Source organism: Tinamus guttatus, unplaced genomic scaffold (genome assembly GCF_059628265.1).
Source record: "Tinamus guttatus ecotype Peru unplaced genomic scaffold, ASM5962826v1 Tinamus_guttatus_pri_ptg000710l, whole genome shotgun sequence".
NCBI lineage: Eukaryota > Metazoa > Chordata > Aves > Tinamiformes > Tinamidae > Tinamus > Tinamus guttatus.
In genome coordinates, this window is record NW_028289244.1 from 4760468 (window position 1) to 4775968 (window position 15501).

Below are 15501 nucleotides of genomic sequence, written 5' to 3' on the forward strand. Positions count from 1 at the left end.
AGGGGATGTTTAGAAAATCCGCTGCCCACGCCAGCAGCTGACTCATGTTTTTATTAAAGCCGGCCTGTGCGGCGCTGACTCCGCGCGCTCCCCGCGGACGCCTCCCGGCCGCGCCGCGCTCGGGGGCCGCCAATGCGCTTAACCCGCGCGCGGCGCCCCGGGACCTGCACGCAGCGATGCCCGAGGGCCCGTAAGAGCTCGGGAGTGGGGTAATGGATGCGCTTTGCACCTCTTTGGGTGCATTTGGGTAAATTTTGTGAGTCTCTGAATAGATAAAGCGTTACTGGTCCGCGAGGAGCATGGTGCCATTTGCTTTGCCAGCAAAACTGGGGTCAGAAACTATCTGGATGGGCTCTGTCTCTGGAATGTCACTTCTTGCCTCGGTTTCTCCCTTGGGCTTATGCCTTAATCTGACTCCAGAAAATAAATGCAGAGAAAATGCCATGAGCTGTCAAGAGAAGGCTCCCCTGAGATGATGTGCTTCTCCATTTCCTTCTCCCTCTTCCAAGGAAAACCTCAAACCCTTCCCATAAAGCCCATGCTGCTGGAGCCTGGGGACTGGTTTGCTGGGCAGCATCATCTCCTCTGGCTCCGCAAGGTCGAAACGTGCACGGCAGAGTCTAATGATTCACCATGCGAGACCGACCCTTATCTCCGGTTATCTCTATGTTTCTCTATTCACTGATGAAAATGCAAAGCGGGAGCGTCTTGCTCCAGACTCTCGTCTGGCCATGGTAAAGGGAAGCGAGGGCCGGGCCTGCGGGAAGCCCCGAGTGAGGAGCGTGGGGCAAAAGATGCTGTTCCCTGTGCAGCCCAGGCAGGAGATATGCAGAGGGATGGTGGGGATGAGGAAAGATGCTGGAGCGATGTTTCTAAGGATGGGGACAGGGCTCTGTGCTGGGCTCCCAGGGCTGCGGCATGAGGCTGGGCAAAGCAGAGGTGTCAAGTCCTGCTGAGTCCTGCCGGGTCCATGGTTGGACTGCATGGAAGCCCTGGACAAGGGACGCGATGGCCCCGCAGCGCGTGGCAGCGTCTGCCCTGCAGAGCTGAGCGCGCGAGCGTGGGCTCATGCGGGGCGCAGGCCGGAGAGCGGCGTGCGCTGCACATGGCTGTTCCCGGCACTTTCCCCAAGGGACGGAGCCGTGTCTGACGGGTCCCTGCACGGGGCCGTGTGGGTGGGAAGAGCTCTGCAGAGCAACGCTTTGCTGCAGCCCTGCTCCGGCGTGGTGGGACGTGGCTGCTTCCACGGGAGAATGCGTCGGCGCCGTCTTTCCTGGCCATCCCGTGTCCTCTTTCACCAGGGTCCTGTTTGGGCTGCAAGCTGCTTCCTGGGTCCTGGGAGCAGCCCCTGTGAGGGGATTGACTGGAGCCCAAGGCCACGCAGCCTGGCATGGAGCAGCGAGAAGGAATACGAGCTCCAAGCTCCTGGAATGTGAACCCCAGCCCTGTCACCAGCCGCCCTCTCCTCCCTGTGCCCCCAGGCCAGGGGTGAGGACAAGCCGGGCGAGCAAAGCCCTTTGCTCAGATGGAGTTTGAGGGCTCTTGTTTCGGGATACCCGGAGAGCCGGCAGCATCCCGGGAAGCAGCGGCCGCTGCGAGCGTGCGGGCCCGGGCGTCCGTTTGGGAACAGAGCGCGCCGGGGTTAGCGCAGCTCCTGGGAAAGGGCAGCTCGGAGGAAGCGGCAGCGCCGCGGGGACACGGCGTGGGCAGGGGCTGTCACCTACCCGCTCCCACCGTGCGCCGCTCTGCTCTATTTTCGCCACCCACTCGTGACCAAGCGCAGGACGTAGCGACTCCCCCGGAGCCGGGCGGCTGCAGCGGGGGCTGCCAGAGCCCCTCGGGATGAGGTTTGAGCCTGGGGCAACCTCAGATAAGTGGCTCGAGTGCTTGGGACAGGGCCACTCTTCAGGTGCACAAAGCAGACGCGGGGACAGGGATGCTCTGGAGTGTTTGGATTGCAACGCCGGGATCAAAATTGCATCCCAGCCTCCTGCCCCCACTGCAAGTGGATCTGGGACCTAAGAAAAGCTTGGGCCGAGGCAGAGAAGAGCAGTTCTGCGTCCCGGGGAGCAGGACTCCTGTGCTGGCAGGCGAGGGGCAGGTGAGGAAGAGGAGGAAGAGAGCAGCCTCCTGCTCCTCTGCAGGCAGCCGTGGGTCCGGATTCCCCCCAAGGCTGCAATTCCTCCAAGCCTCTCTTGGTGGAAAGTCGACCCAGGAATTTGCGCCCTGCTCTGATGTGGTGTTGAACCTCAGACCACAAGAGAGAGGTGGCGGGTGCCGGGGAGCAAGGGGGAACATCTGGGCAAGCCATTGATCGTGGCAGCTGCCAGAACATCTTCCTGAAGCATCCAGCTCCCGGGAGAGCAGCACGGATGCTTCTTCCAGCCTTTTCCAAAGCTTTCTTCCAAAGGGCTACGCTAGGCAGGGCCTGGCTGCCTGGGGCTTTGCTGTTGTGTGGGTTAAGCACCATTCCCGGGCCATGCCAGGCTGCAGTGCCGCAGGATGGATCCGCACGGGCCCCCAGCGCTGCAGAGCTGCTCCATCGGCTGCGGTGACGCCAGCCCAGCGCCCTGTCCCCAGCACGGGGCCTTTCCGCCCCCGTCCCACGCGCTCCCGCTCGCCCCCGCGATGGGCCCTGCTATTAAATGTGCTCGGGAGGCGGCGCGGGCTCCAGGGTGAATACTAATCGTGGTGCCGGCCGCTCGCCCCAGACTTTCCCACACATCTGCAGCCACTTAACACGGGCCGCGTTAACCCTGTGCGTGCCCCGCGCCAGCTCGCTCCCGCCGTGGGCGCTGCCGTGGGGTCCGCCGGGCGCCTGGCCCTGCGCCCCGGTGGAAGCAATTGCACCCGCTGCACCACGGGACGCGCCGGCCCCTCTTGCAGCTGGTGCCCGGGGTTGTCGCTCTTGCATTTTGCCGGGAAGGTCGTTCCCGTCCTCTTGGACCTGGCGAATGTCCTGGGAAAGGGCATCAGGAGCAGGGTGGTTTGAGCTACCCCAACCCTTGCCCGGCTCTTTGGAGAGCAGCACCTTTAATGTCACCCTGCGGGTGCCACGCTACAAAACTCTCCCAAACTCTGTCCCAAAGCTTGAGAGGTTCCCCAGCCCTGGATGCTCCTCCTGGCCTAGGCCCATGGCAGGTCCATCCTCCTGGCTCCGTTTCTTTTGCTCCCACGGCTGCTGGGCTGAGCTGGGCACCGTTCCCCACTGCAGACAATTCCCTCGCGGTGCTGCTGTCCCCAGTGTCAGACCTGCTGCGTGTGACGTGTCACCCGGCCCTGGGGACCTGCCAGCCCTGCCCTCCCCGGCCCAACGGCTTCCAGGAGATGGCATCACTCGCTCACGGATAGCAGCACCGAACCCCGTGGAGCCAGGAAAGCCGTGTCCGATGCTCCCTCCAGCCCCGGGAATGGTCAGGGCAAAGGGGTTGCCCAGGATGGGGTTGAGGCTGGACATCTCGGAGTGGGTGAGGAGGTTGAGCTGCCTCATTATTCCCAAATGGAGAAATCAGTGCGGAGCCGGGGCAGCCGCGCACTGACCTGTGAGGTGCTCCTGGCCGGGCTTTTCCCCAGCAGAACGGCCAGAGCAGCCCCTCGAACGCCTTCGCACATCCCGATGTCTTCTGCAGGGATTTCTTCCCCCATCTGCTTTTCTGCTTCCCAACCTTGGGCACTTTTGCAGGCAGAGGGAGGAGAAGGAGGAAGAAGGCCTTGGTGTTATTGTTTAAACAAAGTTGCTGCTCTAGGGAGACCTTGGGAAAGAACCAAGGGAATTACAGGAGACATCAACTGGGCTGTGGGGTGGTGTGGGCACGGGGTGACGAGGGATTCCCTCTGCCAGGCTTCACGTCGCATGGGGGACCTCACGGAGGGGCGAGCAGGGTGCCCCAGCCATGTGCCCCCAAAACCGGGCAGAATTTCAGCCTCCTCTCAGCCTGGAGCAACACGACGGGGCTGCATGGGAGCGGGTTGAGGTGCTGCCCTGCTGCAGACGGGAGACGCTTTGGAGCCAGGCTGGGAATCACCCGGCTCTGTCCTGGCTGCAAAGGCTGCCGTGAGCAAACGGGGCTCTGCGGGATGCTCCCATCCCACCCCAGGGACCAGGGCTGGTCCCCAGGGACCGCGGCAGGGGTGAACAGGCGAGAAATGGTTGTGCCCAAAATGCTCTGAGCCCCGCAGGCTTCCCAGGCATTTCATTGTGGCCCTGCAAGCCTGGGAGTCAACGTGACATGGAAGGAGAGCAGTTCCCAGGTGCATCAGTGTGACCAGGAAATGCTCTGCACGTCGGCCTTCCCTTGGTTTCTTCTTTCGGGATTGGCTTCATCCCAAATCCTTTATTTCCGGCCTTTTTTAAAAAAATTATTTTCTTCATTTTTCCTTGTTTTTATTATTAAATCCCAGGCTCTTCCTGGGCGGGCAAAGTCCCTCTCCTGTTTCTAGCAGGGAAAGCGCGTTACCTCCCCAGTGGGGTCCCGGGGGTTCCCTTCCCGCTTTTGCATCAGGTGGCTGCTGCCACCCGGAGCGGGAAAGCTCCGGCCCAGCACCAGGGCTCGGTGTCCCCAACGTGGATGACGGGGCCAGCACTGAGAGCGGCCCAGCTTGTCCCCCATCCCCTGACGGGTTCAGACATGGGGGACTCAGCGCCAGCTCCCCCGTGTAGGTGAGACTCCCTGCGACCATATGGGCACCCTCGGTGGGTCTTCATGGGCACCCCTGGGTGCACGTTACCATCCCCAAAGCCAGGCAGCACCAAAGGGTCCAGTTGTGGCCTGCTCATCATCATCCCCCCAGTGCTGCCCGTGGCCTTGGCCAGGTGCAGGTCTCCCCGGCCACCCCCGGCGCGGGGTCCGCGGGATAGGCTCGAATTCGTCCCCGCCGCCGCCGGGGTTCCTGCACTTTGAAATGCAAGCCTGCCTTTCAATGCAAATGCTGCGAGAGGTTGGGCCCAATAAAAGCCTTGGGGCAGGGAGGCGCCTGGCCCGTGGGACGCAGCTCCCCAAGGCGCCCAGGTGAGCGCGGGGCGGGCGGGCGGACGGACGGACGGACGGAGGGGCCCGCAGCCGGCGTGGGCGCAGCATGCGCGCGGGGCCGGGCGCCCAAGATGTACCTGGGCTATCTTCTGGATAAGGACGCCAACATGTACCCCAGCCCCGTGCGGCACCCCAGCCTCAACCTCAACCCCCAGAACTACGTGCCGGGGCCGCCCCAGTACTCGGACTTCGCCGGCTACCACCACGTGCCGGGCATCAACAGCGACCCGCACCACGGGCAGCCCGCGGGCGCCTGGGGCTCTCCCTACACCCCTGCCAAGGAGGACTGGCACGCGTACGGCAGCGCCGCCGCCGCCGCCTCGTCCGCCGCCGCCCCGGCGCAGTTCGGCTTCAGCGCCCCGGATTTTAACCCCATGCAGGCGCCGGGCTCGGGGCTGCTGCCGCCCCCCATGAGCAGCGCGGTGCCGCCGCTCTCGCCCACGTCGCAGCGGCGCACGCCCTACGAGTGGATGCGGCGCAGCATTCCCAGCACCAGCAGCAACGGTAGGGACCCGCGCGGGGCACCAAGGGCTTTCCTGGGAATCGCGGCCTGCGCATCGGCCTCTCTTCCCGCTGGCTGCTGGGCTTAGTGTCTGGTGTGGCCATGGGGCAGGGTGGGTGCCGTGCGATGCAGGGGTGGTGGCACCGATCCCATGCTTATCTCTGTGCTGCCTGCGGCCTGCTGTCCCCCAGGTCTGCCCTACTGTCCCCTGGGTCCTGCTGTACTGTCCCTGGGTCCTGTCCCTCCTTTCCTTGGGTTCTGTCCCTGATGTCCCCCAACTCATGTCCTCACTGCTCGCCAGGTCTTGCTCTGCTGTCGCACAGATGCTGCTGTTCCCTGGGTGCTGTTCCTGCTGTCCTGTCCCTGCTGTCCTCCTGCCTGTCCCCTGTTCTGTTCCCCGGTCCTGTCTTCAATGCCCCCTAGCTCCAGTCCCCCTGGGTCTGGTCCTCCTTGTCCCCAGCTCCTGTCCCCACTGTCCTCCAGGCCTTGTCCTGCTCTCCTGGGGTCCTGCTCGCTGTCCCCTGGGAGCTGTCCCTGCTGTCCCCGGGGTCCTGTCCCTGCTGTCCCCGGGGTCCTGCCCCGCTGAACTCCTGACCTGGGGGGGAAGTGGAAGTGTCTGGGCCACCAGAGCCCCCTGCCCACTTCAAAGGCGGTGGGCAGGTCCCCCTTGGGGCCAGCCCAAATTGACAAGGGCTTTGCTTTGTCATGGAGATGGAGCCGGCTCCTTTGGCAGCCGCGGAGGTGCCGGCTCCGGCTGCCCCTTTGTGCCGCCGCCTGCGCCCTTTCATGTCCCCTGCGCCCCAGCGAGGACAGCAGAGCACGGCCGGGCCGAGCTCGCTGCATGAGCGGCCCTGTGCATGGGCACGAAGCTGCAATGGGATCTCCTGGGGACAATTCGGGGGCAGAATCTCCTGCGGATGATCCTGTGGCAGGAAGGCAGGCGCGAGCTTCCCGAGCTGGCGTTCCTGCAGGTTCGGCGGGTCCAAACCTCCCAGCTCCTTGGAACATGGGAGAGACTTGAGGGGACGGTTTTGCAGTCGGCAGTGGGACTGAGACAGAGCAGGGGGTTGAAAGTGCCCCTGATTGAGTTATGTGACAGTCAGATTGATTTAATTGTGCAAAAACACCATTAGCGGTGCACTTTGTATCTCTTAGATTAAATGCATACAAAGGGACAAATAAAGCAGCCATTGCAGCCTCACGCACGGCCCCTGAGCAGAGCTGGGCCTCGCTCCGGCCACGTGCCTGGCCCCGGTCCCTGGTGGATTAGAGCATCCGAGGGCTGCAGGATTGGGCCATGGTGGGACCATGTGCTGGGAGGTGGTGGGAAACAGCCCCATTGGTAGCAAAATTCCCCTCGGGTTTATTGGAGCACTGGGCACTTTGATGCATCCTCAGGATGCTGGAGGAATGAAAATCCCATATGTTTTCCAGCCCTCCTTAAAAAAAAAAATGCTTTAGACGTTTTCTCTGTTAAGCCTGAAGGCGAGCAGGGCAGAGATGGGTCTGACAGAGATAAGGAGGAAATTCTTCAATGAATTTTATTATTGCCATCAGTAAGCTGGACATTAATCGGGCTGGATAGATTGAATGCCCATCTCGCCACCGCGGGAATAGGAAATTAATGCGTGGGCTTTTTCTTTGCTATAAATATCAACAGTTTTGTTATGAATGCTATAAATCATAGTGCTTCACAGGGCTGTAAATTGAGGCTCTTTTGCTGCCTTTCCTCGAATAAGCAGCTGTTGGCTGCTGCTGGGAAGGTTCGGGGAAAGAGCTGGGCCTCTGCCAGAGGAGAATTTACGTGGGGAAAAATGAGGGTGTTGGGAGTTTCTGCAAATTGAAGCTGGAGCCCAAGGAAAACCAGTGGGAAGAGTCTGAGCGAGTCACCACAGAGCCAGGCTTTAGCAGCAGTGCTTGCAAAGACCTGTTGCTAAAAGCAGGTGCGTTTCACCCGGCTGGGCTATCGATAATGGGTGGGAAAAAGGGGAAAAAATCCCACCAGGGGTCGGGAATTAAGCAGACCCGAGCCCGGGTTCACTCTGCTCCCAAAAATCACCTCTTTTGCCGCTCATAAAATCTTCACGAGCCGAGTGTCAAAGCCTCGCGCTTCCTCCTCGCTCACAATCATTTGCAAACTTCCCTGTGAATTGCACCCCAGCTCTATAAAAAGCTCAGCGAGGCTGCGGGAAGCAGCAGCGACCTGAACTTTGAAATTCACCCGGGCCCCTGGCTTATGTAAAGCGCGAGATCCCGGCCCGCGCGGCCGGAGCCCGTGAGCTTCAGTGAGCTCCCACCTTTATGCTTTTTATCCCTAATACGGTCCTTAAAAGCTGTGGGGAACAATGGAATTGCTGTAATGATCCAGAGGGGTGTTTCCTCCCCAGAAAGGCAGGGTTTGGGAAAGCATGGGGCTCTTCCCCAGGGGGCTTCTCCTTGTGGTGCTTCTCACCATGGGTTTTCTCACCATGGGTCTTCACCCCGTCAGTTATTAACCCAGCTCTGTTGGGATGTGCGAAGCCACTGGGCTTGCTGGCCAAGGCACAGGCTTTTTGGGGTTTTCCAGACGCGACTTTCCTTGAGTGGAAAGGGCTTCCCTTGAGCTCTGGAGGTCCCTACGTGACGGGCTTGGCCAGCGAATGCCTTGGGATTAGCAGAGGGACACTTAAAACCGCCGGCCAATGGCAGATGCTTCCGCAGGGACTGTCAAGGACGCGGCCGCAGCGCTGTTAGCTCTGCGATGGCAGGATAAGGGGCCGCGTCCCTCCCCGTGCGGCCCCCGGGATGTTCCCCGTGGAAGCAGACCCGGGTTGCACGGCCCGGGCGTCGCACGCGGCGGCTCCGCGCCAGCCCGAGCTCCCTCGTGCCGGTCTGCGCCCTGCGGATCCGGCTGCGCCGAGCCCTGCGCCACCTCCCTGCTCCTGCCCTCCCGTTGTCCGTGCGCTGAGCATGCTCCCACATGCAGCAAAAGCGCTGGGCTTTGGAGAAACACAGAGATCAAACCCCCTTGGACAGGAGGCTCTACAGCCAGTGGGACAGTTTCGTAGAAGAGAAGCATTTTCAAGGGGTGATATTTCAAGTCAAATCAGGTTTTGCTGCTAGTGTGGTGGCTGCGGGATTGGTACCATTTCCATGCGCATCTTTGGTGCCAGGCAGGGACTGTGGGAGGTCGCAGGGTGCTGGACAAGTCCCCGGTCCTCATGATTCAGGTGCTGTGGGGTTTTGCCACCAGTGAGTTTGCTACCAACACACACAGCTCTGAAACAGCCCGTTTCTCTGGCAGGGACCGGGCGCTGGGGAGTACTGGGGTCCTTGGGGTGCACATTTGTTCAGCAGCTCCTCCCTCTGCCCTGCAAAGAGAGAAGTTCACGATGGGAAGACGTGGTTCCTTCTAGCCAGGTTTAGTACCTGACAGTTGTCCGAATCCAGCGCCCTGTTGGTAGGGAAATGATCTCAGACAGCAATCGCGTGAAGGTGACGTGCCTGCTGGAGGGGCTCCTGGAGGGCCACATGGCTCCTCTCCATTGTGCCTCAGTTGCCTCATCCATCACCCTTGGGCAGAGCAAGAGCATTTGAGGACATTGACCCATGAGAGGGACTGGGAAGGTGGGTGGACTCCCTGCCCTGCTGCTTCCTGGGAGAGGTGCAACGGGTTCATGTCCCACAGTCCACCTGGGACACGGATCCTGTGGGCACGTGGGAGGCTGCGGTGCCTTCACCCAGCCTGGTGACACTCAGTGGGGGCTACGCAGCCCAGAGCATGCAGGAGGGATGAGGTCTCAGGGTGCTTTGGTGGAGATGAGATGGAGGCAGCGAGCCCTGGCCTGGGCCAGCTCTGGCCGGGCACTGCTGCAGGGACAGCCACGCTCAGCAGAGGGGACATCAGCTCTGCCACCCAGAAACAACTGGAGCACATCTGGCTGCCACATGAGGTTGACTCCAGCGAGCCCGGGTGCTTCCAAGTCCTACGAGAAAACCCGTGGTGACCTGGGATTGGTGTCCCTGTCACGGGACAGCTGCTCCCTCTTTCTCCTGGCAGCCGTGGAGGATTTCCCCCTGGGAATGGTACCAGGGCCATGGGCTCAAGCTGACCAGGGGGGTCACAACAGGGCTTGCAGCCCACAGCTCTGACTCTGGGGTCCTCTCTGGATCAAAGCTGCCTCCATGCCTCAGTTTCTCCATCCATAACACGGACTAACCCGTGCTGGATGGATGGAAGTTTCCATTGAAGCTCCTTCTGGGCACAGACAGCGAGTCGTGATGTAGCAGCTCTTCTTTGAAGTGCAGGGAGTTCATCCTCTTTGGAATGAGACTCTGCTCGTTCAGAAGCGGTTTTATCACCCACTAAAAGCACTTGGCTGGGGGGCCTAGCCCCAACAGCTTTGTTCTGCTCAGACAGGTCCTTCCTTCGATGCTCACCAGGAACGGGGCTTTTACACCTAATACTTTTCCATATGAAAATACAGAAGCACCATTAGAGAGTGTGGCAGGAGGCACGTGGTGCAGACAGATGGGCGGACAAGGCTATGCAAACAGCACCGGGCCAGGACCGGAGCCTGGCCCAACAGCAGCAGCGCAGCTCAAGCACCTGCTGGCTGTGCCCATCTCCTGGGACTCGCTTTGCTCCAAGCACGGCGTTTGGCCCGTGAAATCATCATCATCATCATCATAGAATGCTCAAGGTTGGAAGGGACCTCTAGAGATCATCTAGTCCAACCCCCCTGCACACGCAGGGCCACCTAGAGCACGTGGCACAGGGCTGTAGAGGCACCTTTAGCAAAGCACGCGGGGCTCTGCTCCTCTCCAGTGGCACCGCGGCATGCAGGACGCTTTCCTCGCCCCTGCACTAGGCAGGAGACATGAGAGCCCCATCCTGCCTGGGGCTGCATGGCCAGGTGCCCACCATGACACTGCAGTGGCAGGGACCCATCGTCCCTGGTCAAATTTGCTGTAGGACCAACCCTGGGGCTGATGCTGGTGGCAGGAGCGTGGGAAGTGGATGGTGGTGGGGCAGCGGGACCCTGGTGCCCATGGGGTGTGTGCGTGAGTGTGCAAGCACACTCGGGAGTGTGTCCTTTGGGGTTTGTACAGCACATTAAAGCTATTCCCTTATCTAATCATGGCTAAGGTGAGTGCTATTAGGGTTATACATTAACGAGGGGAATGATACCCTCTCCCCAGGCAGCCATTGGCCCTTCCTTGATCCTGAAGCCAAAATCCTCCCCACTGGTCCTGTGAGCGTCTTGATTCAACTGCCCAAGCTGTTTGTCTGCCTGGTCTTTTGGGGACAAGAGAGAGGGAGTTAAAATGCAGAGCGGGGCTGGACGGGGCTAGTGGCCATGCTGCAAGGAAGGTCTGCTTCATTGTCCTGCTGCCATGCACGAGGTCCCCTTGCACGAGGGGATGGTGGCATGAAGATCTGCAGTAAACCCAAGACTTTCTGGGGGAAATCAGAGCTCACTGCACCCCCAGTTGCCCACCCTTGCACCAGGGTTGGCAGAAGGGGCTTCACCAGACCCATGGAGCCCTCTGCACCTGCACCTGGGGCAGGTTCACCACTTCCACGGTTTGTTACTTCCTCTTGGGGAGGAGAAGGCAGTGCTGGAGCTGCTCCATCCCTGGGCTGCTCCATGCGTCCCATGGGTTTTGGAGGGCTTTGCCCAGGAGCTGAGGTGCCTTGTCCCAAGTTCCCTCTTTCCTTTCACAGAGCCATGAAAGGTTGCCAAGAGGGAGGTAAGTGCAACTGAGCATTCATATTCAAGGTAGTTGAATTATTCATTGTCAATAGTATTTCTTGCAAATCCTTTTCTTTTTTTTTTTTTTCCCCTTTTGAATCACTCACAATACATTCCTGAATTCAGCAAACATAGCTGAAAACAGCAATTAGTTGAGATGAATAACTTTCCATCTCTGGCTTGCTTGTGAACGCTCTGCTTTGACTATTTGCTGCTTGACGTTTAGCGGTTTGGGACCAGCTTCCCATCCCGCTCACACGACGATGCCTCACCAGCATGAACGGGCATCTGGGAGACTTGAGACAAAGAAGAGAATTGGTCCAGCACAAATGATGAAGAGGGAATAAATAAAGAACAAGCAGTGATGGATCTATTTACAGCTGGAGTAGCAAATAATAACTCCTGCTAAGATTCATGGCTCAGGTGGCATTCACATCTCCTTTCTTTAGCATTTTTTTAACTTATCTGTGAATTCATTTCTTTCCAACTATTTTTTTTTCCCCCTCCAAGCCATGGTATGCAAGCAGTACCATTTCAAGTAAGACCTACTTCAAATTTTTAAAGCATCATCAGTTCAGGAAGTTTTCTGTTTTCATCTGGCTTAGATATTCAGGTAATTAAAAAAATAAATTTATATGAGAAAGGAGAAAACCTGCAGGAGTCCCTGAGCCTGCAGCAGGAAGAGCGAGGGAGCATGATTTCTCATGGAGCCGCTAAACCCTGTGTAAACCTCAGCCGGGGCAGCTCCCCTGTTTTGTAATTCCTTGGGAATTGATGCGTTGGCAAATTTGGCATGGGTGGCTCTGGGGTGTGCATGCAGGTGGCCCTCGTGTGCCGAGGAGCAATTCGGGAGGCCCCGCGGAGCTGCGGGAGATGGAAGCACAAGGCAGGGATCCCGCGGGAGGAGCGGCGGTGCTGGTGCGGCTGTCCCGGCTTATCTCTCGCTTTCGTTTTGAGCCACCAGCTCCTCTTTATGGGAAACAGCAGACGAACGCCCAGGAAAGGAAAAAAAAAAAAACTTGCAAAAATCCCCAAAACCCTCTTTGGCTTCCCTTCCACTTGGACAGACCCATGTGGTGGCTGCAGGTGACATGAAGCATGGCTCTGCTGTGGGACATCCCGCTTGCCTGCAGACATCTCCCTACACATGCCAAGCCTGGACAAATCCCTTTATACATCTGCTTTTTACTTGCATAGTCCCCCTCTGCCTCCAAAAGCAGGTTTGCTTTCAAGGAGAGGGGACGAGCAGGGCCCTCCACTTTCTTTGGATCTTTTCTACCACCGAGGATAAAGCGGATGGAGAGATTCATCTCATCCATCGTCTACGGTTTAGGGAGGCCTGAGGGCTCCGGGAGCAGGGCTTGCCCTGGGCTTCAATCCCAATGGGCCTCAGCTTTTCCCTGTTGCTGCCCTGCTTGGGCCAACAGCCCAGCGCTGCTCTGGAGCCGGAGCTCCGGGCTCCGGAGGAGCGGTTATCCCGGGAAGCTTGTGTGCAGCTCCGAGGAATCAGCTTACGATGTTCCTAACACATTCTGAGATGCTTAAAAATAAAAATTGAGTTGCCTGGTAAACAAGCAGATTTGCATGCTGGAGGCGGAGGTGTCACTGTGTGGGGATTCTCTGATGTCTAACCAAGGTTGAGTCCCTACTGCCATCTCTCTCTGTGGGACAGGATTTTGCTTCATTCCATCTGCTTCTGCCGAGCTAGCCAGGATGGCTCTGGTGCTTCTCACTGCCCAGCAGATTTGACCCAAACTGGTCAACATGCCAGGGAGTTACTAGTGGATGCAAATGAACAGAAGGATGAGCATGGAGAGCATTGCTATTTTTTTCTTGGGAAAGCAGGGTAAGAGCGAGGTTAGAAAACCCTAGAGAGGATGGACTGTGCTGGGAAGCGGTGCCTCCACTGACTCCTGACAGATGCAGGGGCTGGAGCAGGGGCAGGAATGGGGCAGAGCCCCTGAGGATCCTACTGGAGCATCTGAAGCAAAAACTCTGGGTTTTGTCTTGAGAAAGGAGGAAGCTCCTGGGCCAAAGCAGCTGGCCGAATCCTGCCTCCCTGTCAATGCTGGTGCCTTGGGGAGATCCACAGAGCCCTTCGGCATTGCTCTCTGTTGCAGAAATTCAGGAAAACACAGGCAAACCCAATAACCTGTGACTTCTAGGCAGACAACTGGCTGGATTCCCAGTTGGGAGGACAGGGTCTGCTCAGCTGAAAACCTGGCTATGTCCCTCCAGCCGCCCTGCAACAGAGTTTGGGGATGTGGAGTGGAACAGCAAGTACTTGAGCTGTGTTTATGCTCCTCTGCAGGGGAAAGCACCACGGTTTTGTCAGCAAACTCCCAGGGATGGCCAGCCTTCCTCGAAAGGGTGCCAAAACTCGCAGGAAAAACAATGATCCTCATTCATCTGAGGATGCTGTTAAACTGAGAGGCTGCCCAAGGTCTGTGGTGCCCCCACGCCGGGGCTGCTTTGTGGAGTGGCTTCATGGTGGTGGTGACACAGGTTGGACCCCACCACATTGTGCTTCAAGCTCCTGGGCCACCATGCCATTAGAAGGAGCATCTCTTCCCTCTCACCAGACAGTCCCCAGGGCGTTGCTGGATCTCTGGAGCTTCCCATGGCTTCATGCAACCCCTCAGCCCCTTTGGGGATGCTCCTACCCCTCTTGCTGCCCCTCTGGCTCCCCTCTCATCTAACCCCACTCCGTTGTCTCTGCTAGGCAAGACCAGGACAAAAGACAAGTACCGGGTGGTCTACACGGACCACCAGCGCCTGGAGCTGGAGAAGGAGTTTCACTACAGCCGCTACATCACCATCCGCCGCAAAGCCGAGCTGGCCGCCGCGCTGGGGCTCACCGAGCGGCAGGTCAGTGCACCGGGACCTCTTCCCAATGGAGCCTGGCGGGAAAGCTCCATCCCGGGGGAAGATGCAGCAAGTTGGGCTGCAGGAGGAGGCGACGTTGTCCCATGGTTCTCCCTTGATCCGTAGTTTGTCCCTCTCTGAAACCCCCAGATATTTCTTGCTTCCCCGGGGTGCTACAAGGGTTGTCGCTCACCGCCCTCTCCTCTTTTTGCCACTGTCTGTTTCTCCCTACAGGTGAAAATCTGGTTTCAGAACCGGAGGGCGAAGGAGAGGAAGGTGAACAAAAAGAAGATGCAGCAGCAAAGCCAGCCCACGAGCACCACCACCCCCACACCACCAGCCGTGGGCACCCCAGGACCCATCGGGGGCCTGTGCAGCAGCAGTGCCCCCAGCCTCGTCTCCTCCTCCCCACTGACCATCAAGGAGGAATTCATGCCTTAGCCCCCGCAGCAGCTGCAGACGCCGAGAGATAAGCACTATGCAGCAGAGCCGAGATGGTCAGGGTGCTCTGAAGAGTGACAGTCCCTTCCCCAAGACACAATGTTCCCTGACTGAACTAACGGGACAGCCCAAGAGGCTTGGGAAGGTGGCACTGTGACCTTCCCAAGGGGCTTGTGGGCTCTTGCCCACATACAAAATCGTTAGGTTAAGTAGTATTGCTCTCCTACAGGAAATACACACTGATCTGGCCTCCAGGGTCCACAGACCAAGGCAGGATATTAATATTATTAGAGAGGAAGGGAGGGGGTCTTGGCTGGAGGTGTGAGGTTGTGGTGGGGAAGACTTTCCTGCAGCACATCACATGGAGCTTACAGGATGGACCTCCTGGAGATCCAGCGGCCTGAAGCTCTTGGGACAGTTCAAGCAAGACTGAATGAGAAAAGAGACTCGGCTGGACTCAAGGCAAAGCTGAACTGCTCTGCTGGATTTGCCCCGCTGGGAAGGGGGATGCAGAGGGAAGAGCAAGCTGGATGGGGCTAGTCGGGCCCCTTGGCTGATGGGGCTGCAGACAGAGGGGCCTGAGGGGGGACAGGAGCCCTTCTTGAACCAGCACAACGGTGCTGAGCAGGAGCACGGCCTTGGCCAGCTCCTCACGCATGCCTGCACCGTGCAGGGCACCCCTCCTTCTGCACCCCGCGCTGCTCGTGCTGCGCTGGCTCCGGAGCCTCCTTCTCCATGCAGATAACGTCTCTGCTCTGCTGCAGCGCGGGAGCCGAGGTGCATCCGTGAAGCTCCACATGGAGCCGTGCCAATCTCCATCCAGCAAACGTATCGCTGCGGTGCTGCGGGAGGGCTTTGCTGAGCCGCACTGAGCTGCGGGGACTGCGGCAGCCGCAGGCACGGGAAGAGGCTGCTCTTTGGGGCTGGG

The 15501-nt window shown here is 59.0% G+C and overlaps 1 protein-coding gene across 1 annotated transcript; it reads left to right on the top strand.

Moving 5' to 3' along the window:
- Positions 1-5056: 5056 nt before the first annotated feature.
- Positions 5057-14970, top strand: CDX1 (caudal type homeobox 1). The gene is made up of 3 exons (XM_088536764.1): positions 5057-5534; positions 13990-14135; positions 14367-14970. Exons 1-3 carry the CDS (start codon positions 5102-5104, stop codon positions 14571-14573), a joined length of 786 nt encoding a protein of 261 aa, XP_088392890.1. The 5' UTR covers positions 5057-5101; the 3' UTR covers positions 14574-14970.
- The last annotated feature ends 531 nt before the right edge of the window (positions 14971-15501 follow it).